Here is a 16,652-nt window from a genome sequence, read left to right as displayed (position 1 = left end):
ACGGGCGGCAGAAGGCATTTAGAGTGGTATTAAAAGGTGCATAGCGCTAACTAATTGTCTTACTGCGTAGGAAGCTTAAGAGTTTTTTTTGCACTTTTTTTAACATTCATGAGACTTACCTAGAATGCAATGATTTTTCGTTGATTTTTACACTTTTTTGTAGGATTAATTACACTTAGTAAATAATGCTTTAGATTTAAATTTGTTAAAATATGTATGTATGTATCTACGAATATTTTCGATATTCGATATTCGACATTTTTTATATATTTTTTTTTTGTGTTTACCCTAATGTCATATACATATATTTTTTGTTTTTAATTTAAAACTACGCACTTTGTTCCACTCTTATATCACTTTTTTAACCATATCCTGGTGGCTTCTTCATAATCATGCTCTTATGCACCGGTGGCATGCGTGAGTCCCAAAAGAAAATGTGATAAATCGAAAGGACAAAGCCCAAACTGCACAGGCCACACAAATAGATCAACACCATGAGATAGCGTATGAAACGCTCCGAAAAAGTCGGTTTATGTGCCAATATCTCGTCGGCTTCATGCAAACGATAGGATGGCAAGTGTCCCGTAGATATCCTGACGGTTGTTGGTCGAGCGCCCCTTCTAAGCGAACCAGATGCTGCTGACGTTGTTGCTGCGGCTAACTCTGCCGCCATCGCCGCCATAATTGCGCCCTCATCTTCATTATCACCACCACCACTATTATCATTATTCGTATTGGCACTAGTTTCAATGATATTCACTATTTTTGCCAAATTTTTTTCCGACATTTTTGCTTAGTTGCACACCAGCCGTTGTTTAAAGTGCTAACTGTGTTGCGTTTGCTCTTGACGCCTGAATTTAAATGCGTCTCGAAACAGAGACAAAAATCAAATCAAAATCGTTTTTAATTGCCATTCGCGTAACAGTTAATTAATTGACAGAGACGAGAAATGCGGCGACACGCGCATAGCAGAGCTGTCAAAAAGTCAGTGGCAGTAACAGCTGCATATGGCTAGATATAGTGAAAAGTGTGCCCAGAGTCACAAGCATCAAACGATAGGGCTGGTGCAGAGCCGATTGTCAATGTTAGTTAGTTAGTGCGACTCTGCCTGGGATTTAGTGAAACGAGAAATAGGATTAAACATTTTGTCTTTGCCTTGTCAACTTTTTGTTTTCAGTTTTGATGGCGCTGAATTTCGCTTTTATAGCGTAAATTAATCCGCAGACGAATTGAAATGAGTGAGTGAGTGAATGAGGGATTGAGTGATGGTACGCGGCAGTGGCGATACAAAGAGTTGGACAGCTAGTGCTATGAGTTGTTTTGTATAAAGTCAGTAAAATGCAGGCAATCGATGTTGGATAGGACGGCAGCGGGGCGGAATTTGACGAGAAAATGTAAATAACAGTAGAAACAGAGTGCTGGGCAATGGCGATTTAAAAAAACGGCGGTTCAAGATCTGGCATAAATCGCCAATCGCGAAGGGTGGGAAAATAGACAACCTTTAAACTGACGCTGAAGATTACTGAACATTATCCAGGCATGTCTCAACCGGCAGAAAAAGGGCGACTAACCCCTCCACATCAAAAATGTTCCTAGCAGGGGGAGGGGGGGGTTTTGGGCAGCGCGACTGATCAAATGTTTTCATCACACAGAAGTGGCGAAGAATATTCCGGGATATCTGATATTTTTTGCTTGATGATAGAATACTGTCTACTTTTCAACAACAATAACGCTCTCTCAGCCGCTCAATTAACATTACTTAAATCCTATTCCTATTGTCGTGGTGCGTAAGATCGAGGTCATCGTCAAGATATCAGCAGCAGTTTCTCAACTAATTGTTGTTGTCCCAGGTCTCATCATCTCAAAAGAAAATTTTAATAAGAGGATATCTCGAAAAATAAAATAAGTTCGATACAAAGTACTTTCTTATTCTGAGTATTAAAATTTTTGGTTACTATGAAAAGCTGGGTCGGCTCTTCAAAATCTTAGATTTACAGCGACGGGTGCGAGACTTTTGATTCAAAAGACCCAAGGCCTCCGCTCTGGTACAGAATTGGAAAAAATATTTAGAATGGATCCCGAATATCCTTTGTCGAATCACAGGACACCATCCAGATTGTTTTGAACTTCCATTCTAAGCTCATCCAAACAGTCTCCTCGTCCAGAGTGAAAGAGAGTGAAAATTAAGAATGATTATTTCTGATTATAAAACAATGATGATAGGGTGATACAACACTGTAGGCATTAGAAGCTGGTAAGTGAAGCTTGTTTTATATATTCAAGAGTTGCTGGATGAAAATATGTTCATCTACGTTACCACTAAGATCATTAAGTAGAGTAGCTGATGATGCCTGGAGTTATGCAGATCATAGCCTGCACAAATTAAGAGTCAAAGAGGGTCCTCGTCCATGCCGTCTGGCTTTTTCCCTTTGGAGTTAACACTTAGTTACACAGATAGTTCAGCTCAAGAAGATTTGTGTTTAGTTCGGACTAGAGTTCAGGCTCACTGCTGACTAGTGCATGCCTTATATTTATGAACAACCTACAGAGATTTAGTAAAACCCACTTTCAATTATTTGCAGAAACCAAGCATGGAGGCTGTGAGGAGAGTGTGGCAAAGGCTTATGTTCTCTAATTTGTGCTTTTGATTACAGACGAAAATATATTTGGACATTATGAGTCTGTTTTTTTGCTTACGGAGTGCTGACCTATTGGTATCGAAGATTTAGCGCAAATAGCAGGCTCGGAAAATGACCATGGGAGACTTTTTTCTTACCACCTTGGAATAGTGGAGGTATGGTCCACATTAGGCATATTTCATAAACGGGTGCCCTTCAGGGATTTAGTCTTCCGTGCATTTTGAACTCACGATTTTGTATCTACATAAGCGGTTACGTCATTAAGCAAAATCTCCGTGTAAAAATCCGCGTGGGATGCACCCACCCAAAGCCACGTGTGGTGCGGACGTCATCGGCAAAACGGTCACTGTAACTGACGAACGCTACAGGGCCATGATAAATGACTTGTTACTGCGGGAATTGGATGAGCGGGGCTTGGAGAACATTTGGTTTCAACAAAACGGTGCAACTGCACACACAGCACGGAAATATTTCGGAATGTTATGGAAAATGGGCACAAATATATATTAAAAGTTATTCAAAAACCAAATTGGATGATTGATTTTGCGCCACCTTGTATGTAAAATGAAACTTCCTTTAGTAGTTGACGTGATTTACAAACATAACATTTATTTCCGAAAAGACCAATCCCGGGCAAGAAAAAAGTGGAATTCAGTGGCAATGGTCTCAACAATTTTGCCATATTTATGTACACATAAAAGTTCATTCATACACACATACATATACATACAAACAAAAAATGACGATTCCTTGATGACTGCCAATGCGTACGAGTAATTAACTTAGTGTAAAAATTTATAACGGAGCATATACGTAATGAGTTTCAATCTAATAAAGCAGGGATCACACGATTTGTATATTTTGGCAGGCACACAGTGGTGTTTTGTAGAAATTTTTATCGAGAATGAGTTTAGCGCAATAGAAACTTTCGAAATAACAGCACTCTGTAACTGTTAAAATGTACAAATTCGTGTGATCCCTGCTCAAAAGTTTTTGTTTAGCTGATATCACGATTTAATGCCATCATCAGAGAACGGTTTTTATCGAAGTTGGAAGTATCGATTAAAAATTGCCCCGACTTAGTTTTCCTTTATTTCAAATATACACATTTGATGTTGGTATTTTTTGCTTTTAATTAAGTGTTTATAACCTATTTAAAATTTGTCAAAAATTTGTATATTAAAAATAAACGCCTATATTTGAAAATAGCATTGATAAAAATTGGTATATAAAAATAGTGTAAGTTATGTTTAAATATTTTGAACAAGACCTAGAAGCGGCTTATATAAAAGCCATACTGGTGCTAAAAAAATTCAAAGCAACTTCCATCAACGAAGGTTTGGGGCTCTTATTGTTGATAAAATGGTAAAATGGCAAATACATTGGTTTTCCTATTTTTGGGGAAACAACATCTACAAGAGCTATCAAAGGACAAAACTTTTAAAATAAGATATCGCGAAAACCAGTATGTGGATTTTATAAATGTTATTCGATAGAAAATATAAATATATTTCGTGTAAATTTTTCCAAAAGTCTAATGTATGAATGTACATGCATTGGGTTTACTAAATATCTCAAGTTCTTGGCCACGTAGCGGATCTTTCATTGAAGTTAGTTCGGGAAAGATTTGACCCTTACAAAAATACCACATAGAAAGCAAGTTAAACAAAACCTTGCAAAAAATGTCTGAAGTGACTTTTGGCCTGTAACGACTCTTGTAGTTCTCGTTTCCACCGAAAATAAAGTTTATCGTTCTGCTCATCTTAATGGCTTTACCATTTATTTATACCCGAGTGAACTTGTGCACAAGGGTATTATAACTTTGTTCACATAACAGTTGTTTGTAACAGGCAAAACGAATCGAGATAGATATAGACAAATGTATACATAAATGATCAGGATGAAAAGAGAAATCGATTAAGCGGTGACCGTCTGTCCGTCCGTCCGTCCGTCTGTGCACACGATAAAGTAAAAATTGAGATATCTTAACAACTCTTTGTACGCGCACTTTTTACGGGCGTAGGACGGACGGTATTGGAAATGGGCAGAATCGGACAATAACCACGTCTACCTCCCATTTAACGGTAATTTTCAAAAATACGAAAACTGCGATATTTTAGTAACTACTGAAGATTATTCACTCAAAATTGATATTTGCAATGAGTTTTAGACGAAAAATAAGAATATTACAAAATTTTGGCAAATGGGCGTAGCCACGCCCACTTATGGTTACATGTGTATATCTTGGTAACCGCTACACCAATTTCTTCCAAACTTGGCACAGTTGTTGGTCCTGGTACAGCATACCAACTGGCCGAAAATTTCTAAAATCGGACAATAACCACGCCCACATCCCATATAACGGTAATTTCGAGAAATACAAAATCTTCGATAAGTCAGTAAATATTAAAGCTAAGTTATTCAAAATTGATGATTGCAACAATTCTTCATCAAGAAATACGTTTATGATAAAATTTTGGAAAATGGGCGTGGCACCGCCCACTTATGATCACATGTATGTATCTCGGTAACTGTTCAACCAATTTGTACCAAACTGGGTGTGGTTATTGTGCTTGCCACATAAAAGCAAAACGTTGAAAATTATTGAAATCTGACTAAAATTGAGGCCGCTTTTCATATAACGGTAAATTACAGAAATACTTGAAACTTCAATTTTTCAAAATTTAAGGACGCTAATTTACTCAAAATTGATACCCCCGGCTTACCATGTAGCGGTAGCTTTCGGAAAGGTTAAAANATATTTGCGCCGGGTATTTAATGTTCCGCTCCACCCGAACTTAGAGTTTCTTACTTGTTTGAGTTCGTTAAAAATTATTCAAACTTGTCGATAAAACAATGTATGGCTCCTAAATTACTAATCTGCAAATTTTGGATGTATAACCCGATAAAAAAAAACCGCGATAAAATAATCCTCCTACACAATGGTTGCTAGTAACTACTAATTTAGTAGAGTTTGAATAAAATCGCTGACATGAAACTTTTTCTGTTACACTTGGTGAATTTTTCCCCATAGTTATAAAATATATGTGTATTATCACAGTTATATCATCGCTATACTTACCCATCTCTTCACTAGATATAACTTAACAATTAAAGCTCCCCCTCCGCAAACAATTCGCTTTTCCGTCTAACTATCTCCCGCTCTCCCTCTCCGTTTCTCCTAGCCCACATGATGCGCGTGCTTATACTCCGGCAACGGTGGCATGCGTGAATCCCAAATAAATAAGTAATACATGGCTAATGTCATGCCCAAACCACTAATGCCGCCCATGTAAAGCATCAAGGAGATCAAGCGGAATGTTTTCGATTCGAAGAAACTGTCAGATTTTGGTACAGTAATTTCCTCATCTTTGTTAGCTGCAGCGGCCGCAGCTGCGCCAGCGGGTGCCAGTAGGGACATACCTACTCGTAATTAATTAACTTGATTTAGAGCAAAGAAAACCCGCGAAATTCGACGAAAAAAGAACACTTTCTTTGAAACTTTCGTTATTTCGTATGTCTGTTTGTTTTTTTGTGTGTGTTTTTTTAGCCGTCTTATCACACTCACCACGGCGGCAATACTATGTCTCAAGTGTAACTGAAATGACTCGCAAGAAATTGTGAAGAAAGAGGCTTCATTTCGCCTCAATGTCTGGTGACACTCTTGCTGAGGTAGTACTTATTCTTGAGGAACAGAATGGGCGCGCGGGTATAGTCAAAAGTAGACTTTTGCGGTTTGGTTTGGCTAATTGTTTATTCTTGTTGCTTTGCGATGTACATATTGGCGCGATTTCGGTCTATTTAAGTTTGTGGTTTTGGTGTATGCGCATAGGAAAGACTTTGTACACATTGCTGATGTACCATACAAAATCGCTTACTTACATATATACTAAGTATATACATAATACATACATATGTACTTATGCGCCCAGGCTTGTAGAGTTTGTTATGCTACAATGGTTTCGCATATTTCTTTTCTTATTCTTTTGCACAGTTGGCTTGTTCGAGGCGCTAATTAGTTGCAGGCGTGCATAGATATGTATGTGAGTGCCTATTAATCGTATGTCTGTCTGTAAATACAGAACCCTGCAGAAAATATGAAGCTCATTGTTTCAAAAACTGCAGATGCGCAAGGTCGTCGCTCTTTCTAAGGATTTATTTAGTATTAACTAGCAGACCCGGCGAACTTTGTCCCACCCAAAGCTATTATTTTTTATTGAATCATTTTGGTCCAAGATTTTCACCAACAATTCACGGTCACGATTTATATGCTTATATTATGCTTTGGTGGTCGGAAGGCATACTTCCAAGCCAGTCTTAAATAGCCCAACGAAAGTGTAATGTCGCCGAAGAAGTTCGTTGAATTTACCCCAATGATATGGCGTTTCACATCCCGGTTAATCGTACAGCGAAATAAGTTTGAAGAATTTTTTCCTCTTCACCCCCTGGGAGCAACAATGATCCGGTTCGATGGTGAATCTCTCCTTGAAATTGTACAGTATAGCTTGAGACAATTTCAAAATGGCTGAGTATCGTTGTTCCACAGAAATCTAATATACATAGACTTATTTCAGACGAAATATCTTAGAGGCCTTATCAAGAGCGCAATAGTTCTGGTGGTTGACTTAACCGAGGTCATTTGAGATTTAGCCCTGGACAACTCAATCCTGGTGTCTCCGAATGAAGCCATAACATAGAGTAATATTGGTAAATCATATTCATTGGGCCTGTCTGAAACACAGTGGTGCAGCAGGTCGACGTAATCGGACATTCAAGGCACTTTCTCTCACTGGACGTTTGTGAGTAATAACTGTCTCCAGCGCCACCTGGCGGCTCCTTTTTATAAAAGTATTGCTCTTACCATAACCAATACATATCTCGAATATGAGACAAATTGCATCATAAATACGAATTTTTAGTAATACCTTGACTCCTGAGCCACTTGGTTAGCATATTTTTTCACGGCAATATTTTCTTTTACGATACCAATACATGTTTCAAATATAAGCCAAATCGAATCATGCATACAATTTTTAGTAATAAGTCGACTCCAGCTCCATCTGGCGGGTCAAATTGTGAACTTAAACTATCCAGAGACGCCTTGGAAATTTTGCAGTAGGTGTACGAAATTTAAAAAAAAATCGATACAGCCATTCCCGAGAATTGAGAACAGAAAAAGACGGCTTTCAAAATATATATTAGTACAGATAACTACAGAAAAAGACGGCTTTCAAAATATATATTAGTACAGATAACTCGTCTCCAGCGCTACCTTTTCCTTACTCTTACCAATACATACATATATATGACCGAAATCGGACTATGAAAACGATTTTTACTAATAAGTCGATCCCAGCAGCTATCGGGGTTTTCTCTCCGTAATATTTTTCTTTGGGCAAAGCCAAACATAACTAAAAAAAGTCGACTTTAATCGGACAATCAAAAAGTTTTTATTTTTTCCTCTAGCAGGGGAGCTCCCTCAAAATTGTTTTTTAACCATTTTGTCACAGTAACTACATTTTATAGGTCCGCCAAAAAATGCAAGGAGTACCAACAAAAAATTTTTAGTATTGCAAAATGGTTTAATAAACAATTGGGTATTATTATTGGAAGTCTGCCGAAGAGCATCAGGTATTTCCGATTGAAAAGTATTGATTTTCAAGAATTCTATAGCATTTCTAGGAAAAGTTGTTTTTTCCAACATAAAATTCATGGAAAACTTTGAGCGACCTCTAAATATTTTTTGATTTCAAAATAACTTTTCGATATAGAATAAACCTTGGGGTTTTTTGAACCACCCCAACAAACAATAAAAAATATTAACACGTCCATCTGGAAGAGGAGATATATCTGTAATCCTGCTGGATCTGAATAATTTCGCGACCATATTACGGCTTCCAACGGATGCCAGTTCTTTCGACTGCCTACCATTCTGGTTATTCATGCTGCAAGGCTCACACATTCTTTCATACTTATTTATTACTAAATGAAGGATTCCCGATATAGGAAGTTGCAAAGGCTGGGGAGGTCTTTATCTCGCCGCTACTTTTTAAAATTTTTCGGATAATATGTTATTTACCAGATTTAAAACCTAATCTAGTGATTAATGACGGTTTTTAGTATTTATCAAAGTATCATTGTTAGGGCCTTCTAAGCAATACTTAGAGTTATGCATTCGAGGTAGTTTGCGCATCTACAGGATGGTATGCAGAAGATATTTTATTTAGATTAACTCAGCATGCAAGCTTTCGCGCCAACTTAGGTTGTGTTAGATTGTCGCGGACGTCTATAAAATACACTTAGGCTCAGGGCCCATTATGATGCCGCATTTGGGGTCATCAGCTCTCAATCCTAACTAAAACCATTTTGAACTTCGCAGGCATTTTAGAAGATCCCTGAATTCCCCGCATCTATGGTCCCCCAAGTTTTCGGAGAATTTCCTACCAAGAGTGGAAAGTCTTCGTGTGGATGGAGCAGGGCACTGGTACAACAGGAGCATAATAGTTTCCTCCTCCTCTTTATATTTACAGCTTCTACAGAAGTCATGTACCAACCCTCCTCTCGAGCTTTGTGCCATCTGTGAATACATAGATGGACTCTTTTCTAAGGGTCTCGCACCATACCACTATACCGCGCCAGTGTATTATTTTGGATTCCATCCCCCATATTTTTTCTATTGCCATATTGGAGACATTCATTGTCATTCAAGAGCTGGACGGAGAACACCACTGCGAATGGAATGTTTCCAATGGGGCATATTCCCTGAATTTTGTGTACTCACTCAAGCTCACACGCTTATATATTTAAGTAAATACACTTATATACATTTATGCGTTACATAAATACATACATACATAGTTTGCGGGGGTATTTAGCTACAAGTGAACGATACGGCAAGTACATACATATGCATGCATATACATACATACAAATGCACATATGAATTAAGTTTGGACCCTGCCGCTAAGCAGCTGTCACTTAAGTATCGCTTTATTACCGTCGAGTGCGGCGAATTGAATAGCAAGTCATGTAAGTATGTGTGTACGTGCATTCATAAGAAAATATATTTGCTGATTCATACTTAGATGGTTTCTTTGAAATGTGCTGCAAATAATGTGAATGTCTTGGATTACGCTTAGCTAATAGCTCGACAATTTTTATGTGGCCTGATTTATTTCATTACAAATTAGCAGAAACATAAATTTCATAATGAATATTAGTATTGTAAGAAAAGCTTTAAGTGGTCCTGTCATTATTATAACAATACTAATATTAATTCACGTTAGTGCTAAAATTATAAATTGCTCTACATCAAGACAAGACAGCGAGCATCCTGAGTAGAGCTAATGTAGATTTGGGGGACTTTCAGGTGTACCCAACTTCAATCACGCATTCAGCCGTAGTAGCGATCCAAGAAGAGGCAATGGGCCGTATGAATAAAAGCTATGCAAATTCCTTTTTCGATTTATTCAAACAAATTTAAGTAAGCGGTCAGAACTTACAAAAAAAAAAATAAAATAAAATGAAGTAAATGGTAAGAAAAAGTAATTGGGTAAGGCCAACTCAAGTGGGTCACATTTACCGACGTTCGAATTTCTAGTTGATTTTTCGCTCAAATGAAGTTCTACCCACCTAAGATACGCTCCGCAAATTTCTTAGAAAAATGTTCAAGTTTAGACTTTTTATGAGCCTTTGAATTTTTTGCAATGTTACGGAATTTATTTATTTTTCTCTGAAAATACAAATTGGAATGCGATGATTTCTTAATCGTAGGGAGAGGACATAGAATCCCATGATTCAATAATTAAAGGTTTGCTCACTAGTGACATACGAGTTTTGACACTCCCTAAACTCCCTTGCAAAAGCTTTCTTTGAACAAATGAAAATTTAAACGATTTCTCCGCCTGTCAGAAGAGTTATAATACCAGAATGTCACGCCGAAAGTAGACCAGAGTGGATAAAGAAAGCTCTGGAGACTAAACAAGTTACACCTCTCGCTATTGGTGAGAGCTCTAACCGGTTATTGCGTTATAGATAAGCATGCGATAAGGTTGGCTTTCATCAATGGCCGTTACTACACCATCTGCATGGAGCATGATGAGCTGCAATCATGTCAACACCAGCTGCTCTGGTGCTCTGCCTTTGAGAGATTAAGCTTCACAAACCTTGGAGCGCACTTTTTCCACACTCCCGATGAGCTTTCGGTAATTGATATCAGTCGTTTTGAGAAGTTTCCTTGTGGGCATGCAGCATTTTTCTTATAAAAAGCCTTGGGTGTCATCGTGCGGTTCCTTGCCTTCCTCCATTTCTACCCTCCCTCTCCCACCTCCGGCCTTCCTGTGTCTTTTTTCCCTCTTCCATTAAGGACACAACAATACGGCGGCTCTCTTACCTAACCTAACTTAACTTTAAAAAATATCGTATATTTTATTAGATCAATACCGTTTAAACTTAATTTATATGGACAATAATTTCAATTTCATACACTAACTTACCACGTTATGGAAACGCTTGAACTTTTTGCACAGGTTTGCCGTCAATAGATATCGGGAACTTTATATGTATATCGGGCATGGTTGAGTCAAAAAACAACAAATAATAAATCGATAAAATCATACCAAGGCCACTTATGCCACCGAGATAAAGGAAAAGCGAAAACCAACGAAAGAGTTTGGTGTCGAAGAAACTTGCAGTTTCCACTGTTGTTTCCGACTCCTCGTTAGCTGCCGACGTGCCGTTGTCCATTGTGTATACGAAACTGAAAAAGATTTCTATTTCTTTGCAAGCGCTTTAGCTAAGTCACTTAAATCAAAAGTGTAATTTCACTTCTTGCACTTACTTAGCATAAATGCGATGCGAAATATTATTTCTATCATATTTTATGACATTTGATTGACAAATGCCCCTTCGTTTCTCATTTCAGGTTTACAAAAAAATGCCAATTCCCCGGTTTACACACACAGTTTCGACGAAGCCGTAGGTCTGACGCGTGTCGGACGCTTTCACTACCTGCTGATGTTGATATCCGGTTTATGCTTTATGGCTGTCATGGCTGAGACTATGGGCATTGGCATGATAATGCCATTAGTAAAATGTGAACTGGAGGCGTCGCAAGCCGAGCAGGGTCTACTCGCATCGGCGGGATTCTTCGGAATTGGGCTCAGCTCACACATGGTGGGCTTCCTGGCGGATACAGCGGGTCGCGTGCGAACTTTGCGATATTCATTAACATTGGCAGCCACTGCAACAATTATATCAGCCTTTTCCGTCAATACATGGATGCTAATCGTATTTCGCTTCCTCAACGGTTTCTTCATTTCGGGCTGCCAGGCGTGTGTCTTTAGTTTGGTCGGTGAATTTCACAGCAATAAAACGCGCGTACGCTACGTGACATTGCTGGCGATTTTTCTACCGTTGGCGTTGGTATTTTTGCCAGGTGAGTTGTGGAGCTCGCAAAAGTGAACATTTTTGGCTAAAATTTTGTTACATTTTTCAGCCCTCGGTTTGGTCATCCTTCCCCTACAATTTGATATTGTAATTTTTGGCATGCGGTTCACCTCATGGCGACTTTTCTTCCTCATTAATACAACACTGTCGTTCTTGGGACTCGCTGGGTTATGTACACTGCCCGAGACGCCGAAATATATGCTGGTGCATGGAAATCATGATGCAGCTTTAAACACTTTGCGTAGCATTTACTCAAAGAATACCGGCGACAAGCCAGAGAATTTTCCCGTGAAAAGTATTATTTTAGAGACTGGTGGTGCCGATTTGGCAAACATTCATGGTGTCAGTGATGCATTTAAAATGATTTGGAGTCAAACAATGCCACTGTTTTATAGGCAACGTTGCTTGAAAACGTTTAATTTATCTTTGTCCTTGTTTGTGGTATATGGCATCTCTCAGGGACTGTTCATGTGGTAAGTGACGGTTTGATGGAAATTCGGTACTTTATATTTACCGGTTTATAAGCTCACCAATGACATGGGAACAGTGAGTGCCCAATATTTGGGTGAGCCATCTCCCGTGCGGTGAAAAACGGGTTAAATAAGCAGATGGGTAGTGCTATTGGAAGTCTCCTGAAGGGAACCAGCGTTTTCCGATCGAAAACTATTGATTGTCAGGAATTGCATAGCATTTCTACGAAGACTTGTTTTCCCCATATAAAATACATGGAAAACTTTGATCACTTTGAGCGACCTCTAAATATTTTTTGATTTTTGATTTGAAATAAAAAAATATGGGTATTTTTTTCTACATAGAACAATCCTAGGGTGTGGGGGCATTAAAATTGCGACTTTACTTATTTTGAACCACCCTAATATACATAGCTAGGCGAGAATTGAAAGCAGGGATACCAACTGGAGTTTGGTTTCCGATTCAAAATTGGCAATTTTTTTCAGAAATTGAGTGAAATAAGCCTTGATAGAGTTGGCATCTCTGATTTAAAGGAATATGACTGACAGCTAGGCTTACAAGAAAGCGAAATAAGGGCATATGAGCAGGGATTGCTGAAAGTATACCACCTAATCGTCCTTTGTCCGTTGAACAACCAAAAACACTATTAGCAAGGAAACTCTGAATTTTCAAATTCTACCCCATCCCTGGCTGAGCTAATGAGGATGCCACGCATTGGAAGCTCATTGTCCACGAAGTGTCCCGCAATATTTCTTTAGTCTAATACAGATGGAATATAGTGGAGCTTCTGGGAATGGAATTACAACTCCTCTACTATTTATTCTCAATTCCCACTTTTACGTCCGCGTCTTGCGGCAACCTCCCTGTGTAGAGTCTTGGGTCATGGCAGAAACAAAGTGAGCTTTAGGTGGGCCACTCTCACGTACTCGGTTTAAATGTTTAAGGATGTGCCACCAAGTAATCTGTGACCCCACTGTGGAAAAATTCAGCCTAGACGACGAAACATCCGATATCGAATTTATGCTGATCGATTTCGTCGAAGCCCGAGAAACCAAATCTATCATGTTGTGATAGACGGAAGGTACGCTTCCAGTGCTGAGAGAACTAAATTCAAGTATCAATCTCGCTACTTTTGTCGTTGTATCGACTTTTTTCGGCCAGGTTAACGGTTGTTGAATGTAAACAAAAAGGAATTACCGGTCTTGCATCACCGGGAGTGGGTATTACAGCGGCAGCACCTTCTTCTATCAACTGACTTGGTGGGATAAATTGCCACCTGTTTGTCTTTAATGGAGAATTATCTTTTTGACATTTTTTTTACCAAAAGTTTCTGGAAGATTCATGCAAACATCTTCTAAACCTTATGCCCACTTTTTCGGCTCGATATTAATCTGTCTCTCTCTCTTCTGTATTTCAGGTTTCCGACAATACTCAATGAACTCATTGCTAAAAACGGCCAAGGCCTTAAGGTGTGTGACGTAATAGGAAGCATGGAACTCACAATAACGGAGGCGAATGCAAACGATTGTAGTGGTTCAATCGATAATTTTATGTTTCAAGTCCTGATGATGATTGGTGGCGTTTTTATGTTAATTTTCGTCATTTTCGCTTACACTATCGACATAGTTGGCAAAGTTAATTTATTAAGTAAGTTTTTGGCAAGAAAGTTGAAAGTGATCGATTTCAAATACATATAACATTCTAATTATCTTTTTTAGTAATATGGCTTGTCATTTGCTGCGTCTGTGCTGCCATTATACATTGGCTTTCCGAGTTTACAGCCGCCATTGTTGCCTTGACTTTGTTAATGAGCCTTGGTAATTGCGGTGGTATTATTGGAACGCTCTCAATCGAATTCTATCCGACGGAGATCAATGCGATGGGCATGTGCTTCGCCATGATGATTGGTCGCTTAGGTTCTGTTGCAGGCGGAAATCTTATTGGCTTGTTTTTATTTAAATATTGCGACATAGTATTTTGGGCAATTGTCGGTATTATCGCAATGCTAATTGCCCTAGCAACTGTACTGCCAGAGAAGAAGCGTGAGAAGAAGTGACAAATGTTGTAATGAATTCCAGCAAGTATTCGAGATTAAAATAAATAATAATTATTTACGAAAGATTTTTAAATGTGTCACTGCGAGCCAACAAAGACGATATTGGGCTACAATTTACCTCACTGAGATGATTCATATTTGAAACATCAACCATTATTCGAAAGACTTGTAGAAAATACTAATAATATACATACATATAAATAAATAATTAAATTGTAATGTAGTTATATATTATAGGCGGTTATGCGGTATTCGCCAAAGAACCACATTTTCAAAACATTAATAAACGCAAGATTAAAAAAAAAGAAAATTATCACGGTTTGTCAATCTCGAATTCACAAAAAATTGACTAGCCGTAGGTGTAATGCAAAATGCCATCTTAATAGAAACCTCATGAAAACATAGAATTTTTCTAGGGAAACTTCATATTTTTTTGTTTAAAGTCAAACCTTCTAAAGTCACTCAACCTACTTTAATTGACGGGCACAGATAGGTACTTTAGGGTGATCCTTAAAAAAATCAAATGAACGATTTTTTTCAGTCTCACCCCTTCAATCGGTAACACCACTGTCATAGATATCACATATAAATTTTGATACCGATTGGAGTTGATTAAGGTGTGTCGCAAAGTCGCGGTAACTAGGTGACCTGCTCTCTCCTCTAAATATAATCTAATCTAATCTAATATGGTGTATACCATATGTGTTCATCGAAAATAACTTAGCTATTTTCTATTCTTCTGAAAATACCCACAAAACGTGTTCTCAGTAAATAAATAATTCTCATTTGACCCATTGTAATGTAAATATAATGTCAATTTTATTGGGAACAGTGGAACAGAAACAAGGTAAACCGGGGCCTAGAATTTCTTTTGTATCCCTTTAATGGTTCCTAACCCTGACGGCGCAAGATGTTATTAGTCTCCTTTATAGGGACTTACATATATCTTTCCTAGCAAAAGAATGACCAAAAATTCTGGCCCATCTAAGGCCTCCTCTACTACCTCTCCTCAGTACTTACTGCTTTCTGAGTTTAACCGCGCTTAGATTACGAGCCTCGTGGAGGACCAAATGAGTCCACGAAACATTTCCGGCTCGACAAGTACACACGATGAGCCCCCTCGTTTGCCGGCGGCCTCATTACCTACGATCCCTTACTGCCAAGAGTTGGATAATGCCAGAGAAAGTTTGGTGCTTGGTCAAAACAAGCCGCTCCTGCTATGTCCTCCATCTTGGATCCGTCTGTATACCAGTGTACATATCTGGGATCTAGTTCGGATAAACCATTTGACCAGATATCTTGGTCGGCAAATTCCTCGAGCAGCTGCTGCTTGGATAAAAATGCTCCAGTCACCGACCTTAGTGCCTGTTTAGGCTTGAAACGGCAGTTTTTTGCAGTGTTTTTGGTCACCAGACTACGGAGGCATAAGTTACAATCGGACGGACTATAGTTCGGTATATGCAGAGCTGCGGCCATAACGTGTAATACAAGAGACCAGAGTAGAGGAGAAAGAACACCTCCCTGTGGGCAGGCTCTTATGGCTCTGATGTTCACGAAGTTGTTGCCTAGGGAAGATGTGATATCAAGGTCACAGAGCATGGTGTCGATTCACCCGACAGTGGACAGTTCCATGCCTTGTTGGACCAGTGGCATTGAGACAGATTCGTAGACGGCATTTTTTAAAAGCCCGCTCGATGTCCAGGAAGGCACATAAAATAACCTTCTTAAAATCGAGGGCCCTTTTGATTTTACCAACTAAACACTGCAGGGCAGTATCTGTAGATTTTCCTTTGAGATACGAAAACTGAGTGTTGTGTAATGGAGCTACGTGTCTTAGTTAATCCGAAATGAAGAGGTCTAGCAGTCTTTCGACGGCCTTTAACATTAAGCAGGTTTTCTTGATGGAAAACAAAATGCATTGCAAGTAAAATTTTCGAATTACTTGAAACCAGCTGTAGGTCGCCTTGTGCACCACTCTATTTCATAGGTACTTATGTTTGCCGTTAATTCGGAAGATAAATTTTTATATGTTAGTATAC

At 38.7% G+C, this 16,652-nt stretch overlaps 4 protein-coding genes across 4 annotated transcripts; 1 reads left to right on the top strand and 3 right to left on the bottom strand.

Annotated features, from left to right (window-relative positions):
• Positions 1 to 292: 292 nt before the first annotated feature.
• Positions 293 to 787, bottom strand: inaF-C (TRP interacting protein inaF-C). Its single transcript, XM_017613281.1, has one exon. It carries the CDS (start codon positions 785 to 787, stop codon positions 362 to 364), a length of 426 nt encoding a protein of 141 aa, XP_017468770.1. The 3' UTR covers positions 293 to 361.
• A 5,010-nt stretch (positions 788 to 5,797) lies between these two features.
• Positions 5,798 to 6,060, bottom strand: inaF-B (TRP channel auxiliary subunit inaF-B). Its single transcript, XM_017613280.1, has one exon. The coding sequence runs from the start codon at positions 6,058 to 6,060 to the stop codon at positions 5,821 to 5,823; it is 240 nt and encodes a 79-aa protein (XP_017468769.1). The 3' UTR covers positions 5,798 to 5,820.
• A 5,078-nt stretch (positions 6,061 to 11,138) lies between these two features.
• Positions 11,139 to 11,384, bottom strand: inaF-A (TRP channel auxiliary subunit inaF-A). The gene has a single exon (XM_017613279.1). The coding sequence runs from the start codon at positions 11,382 to 11,384 to the stop codon at positions 11,139 to 11,141; it is 246 nt and encodes an 81-aa protein (XP_017468768.1).
• A 103-nt stretch (positions 11,385 to 11,487) lies between these two features.
• Positions 11,488 to 14,821, top strand: LOC108360834 (synaptic vesicle glycoprotein 2A-like). Its single transcript, XM_017613277.1, has 5 exons — positions 11,488 to 11,494; positions 11,563 to 12,075; positions 12,136 to 12,559; positions 13,975 to 14,204; positions 14,276 to 14,821. Exons 1-5 carry the CDS (start codon positions 11,488 to 11,490, stop codon positions 14,611 to 14,613), a joined length of 1,512 nt encoding a protein of 503 aa, XP_017468766.1. The 3' UTR covers positions 14,614 to 14,821.
• Positions 14,822 to 16,652: the final 1,831 nt, after the last annotated feature.

Source organism: Rhagoletis zephyria, unplaced genomic scaffold (genome assembly GCF_001687245.7).
Source record: "Rhagoletis zephyria isolate East Lansing unplaced genomic scaffold, Rhagoletis_zephyria_1.1 Rzeph_scaffold_00638, whole genome shotgun sequence".
NCBI classification, from domain to species: domain Eukaryota; kingdom Metazoa; phylum Arthropoda; class Insecta; order Diptera; family Tephritidae; genus Rhagoletis; species Rhagoletis zephyria.
This window is presented reverse-complemented; position numbering and strand designations above follow the sequence as displayed.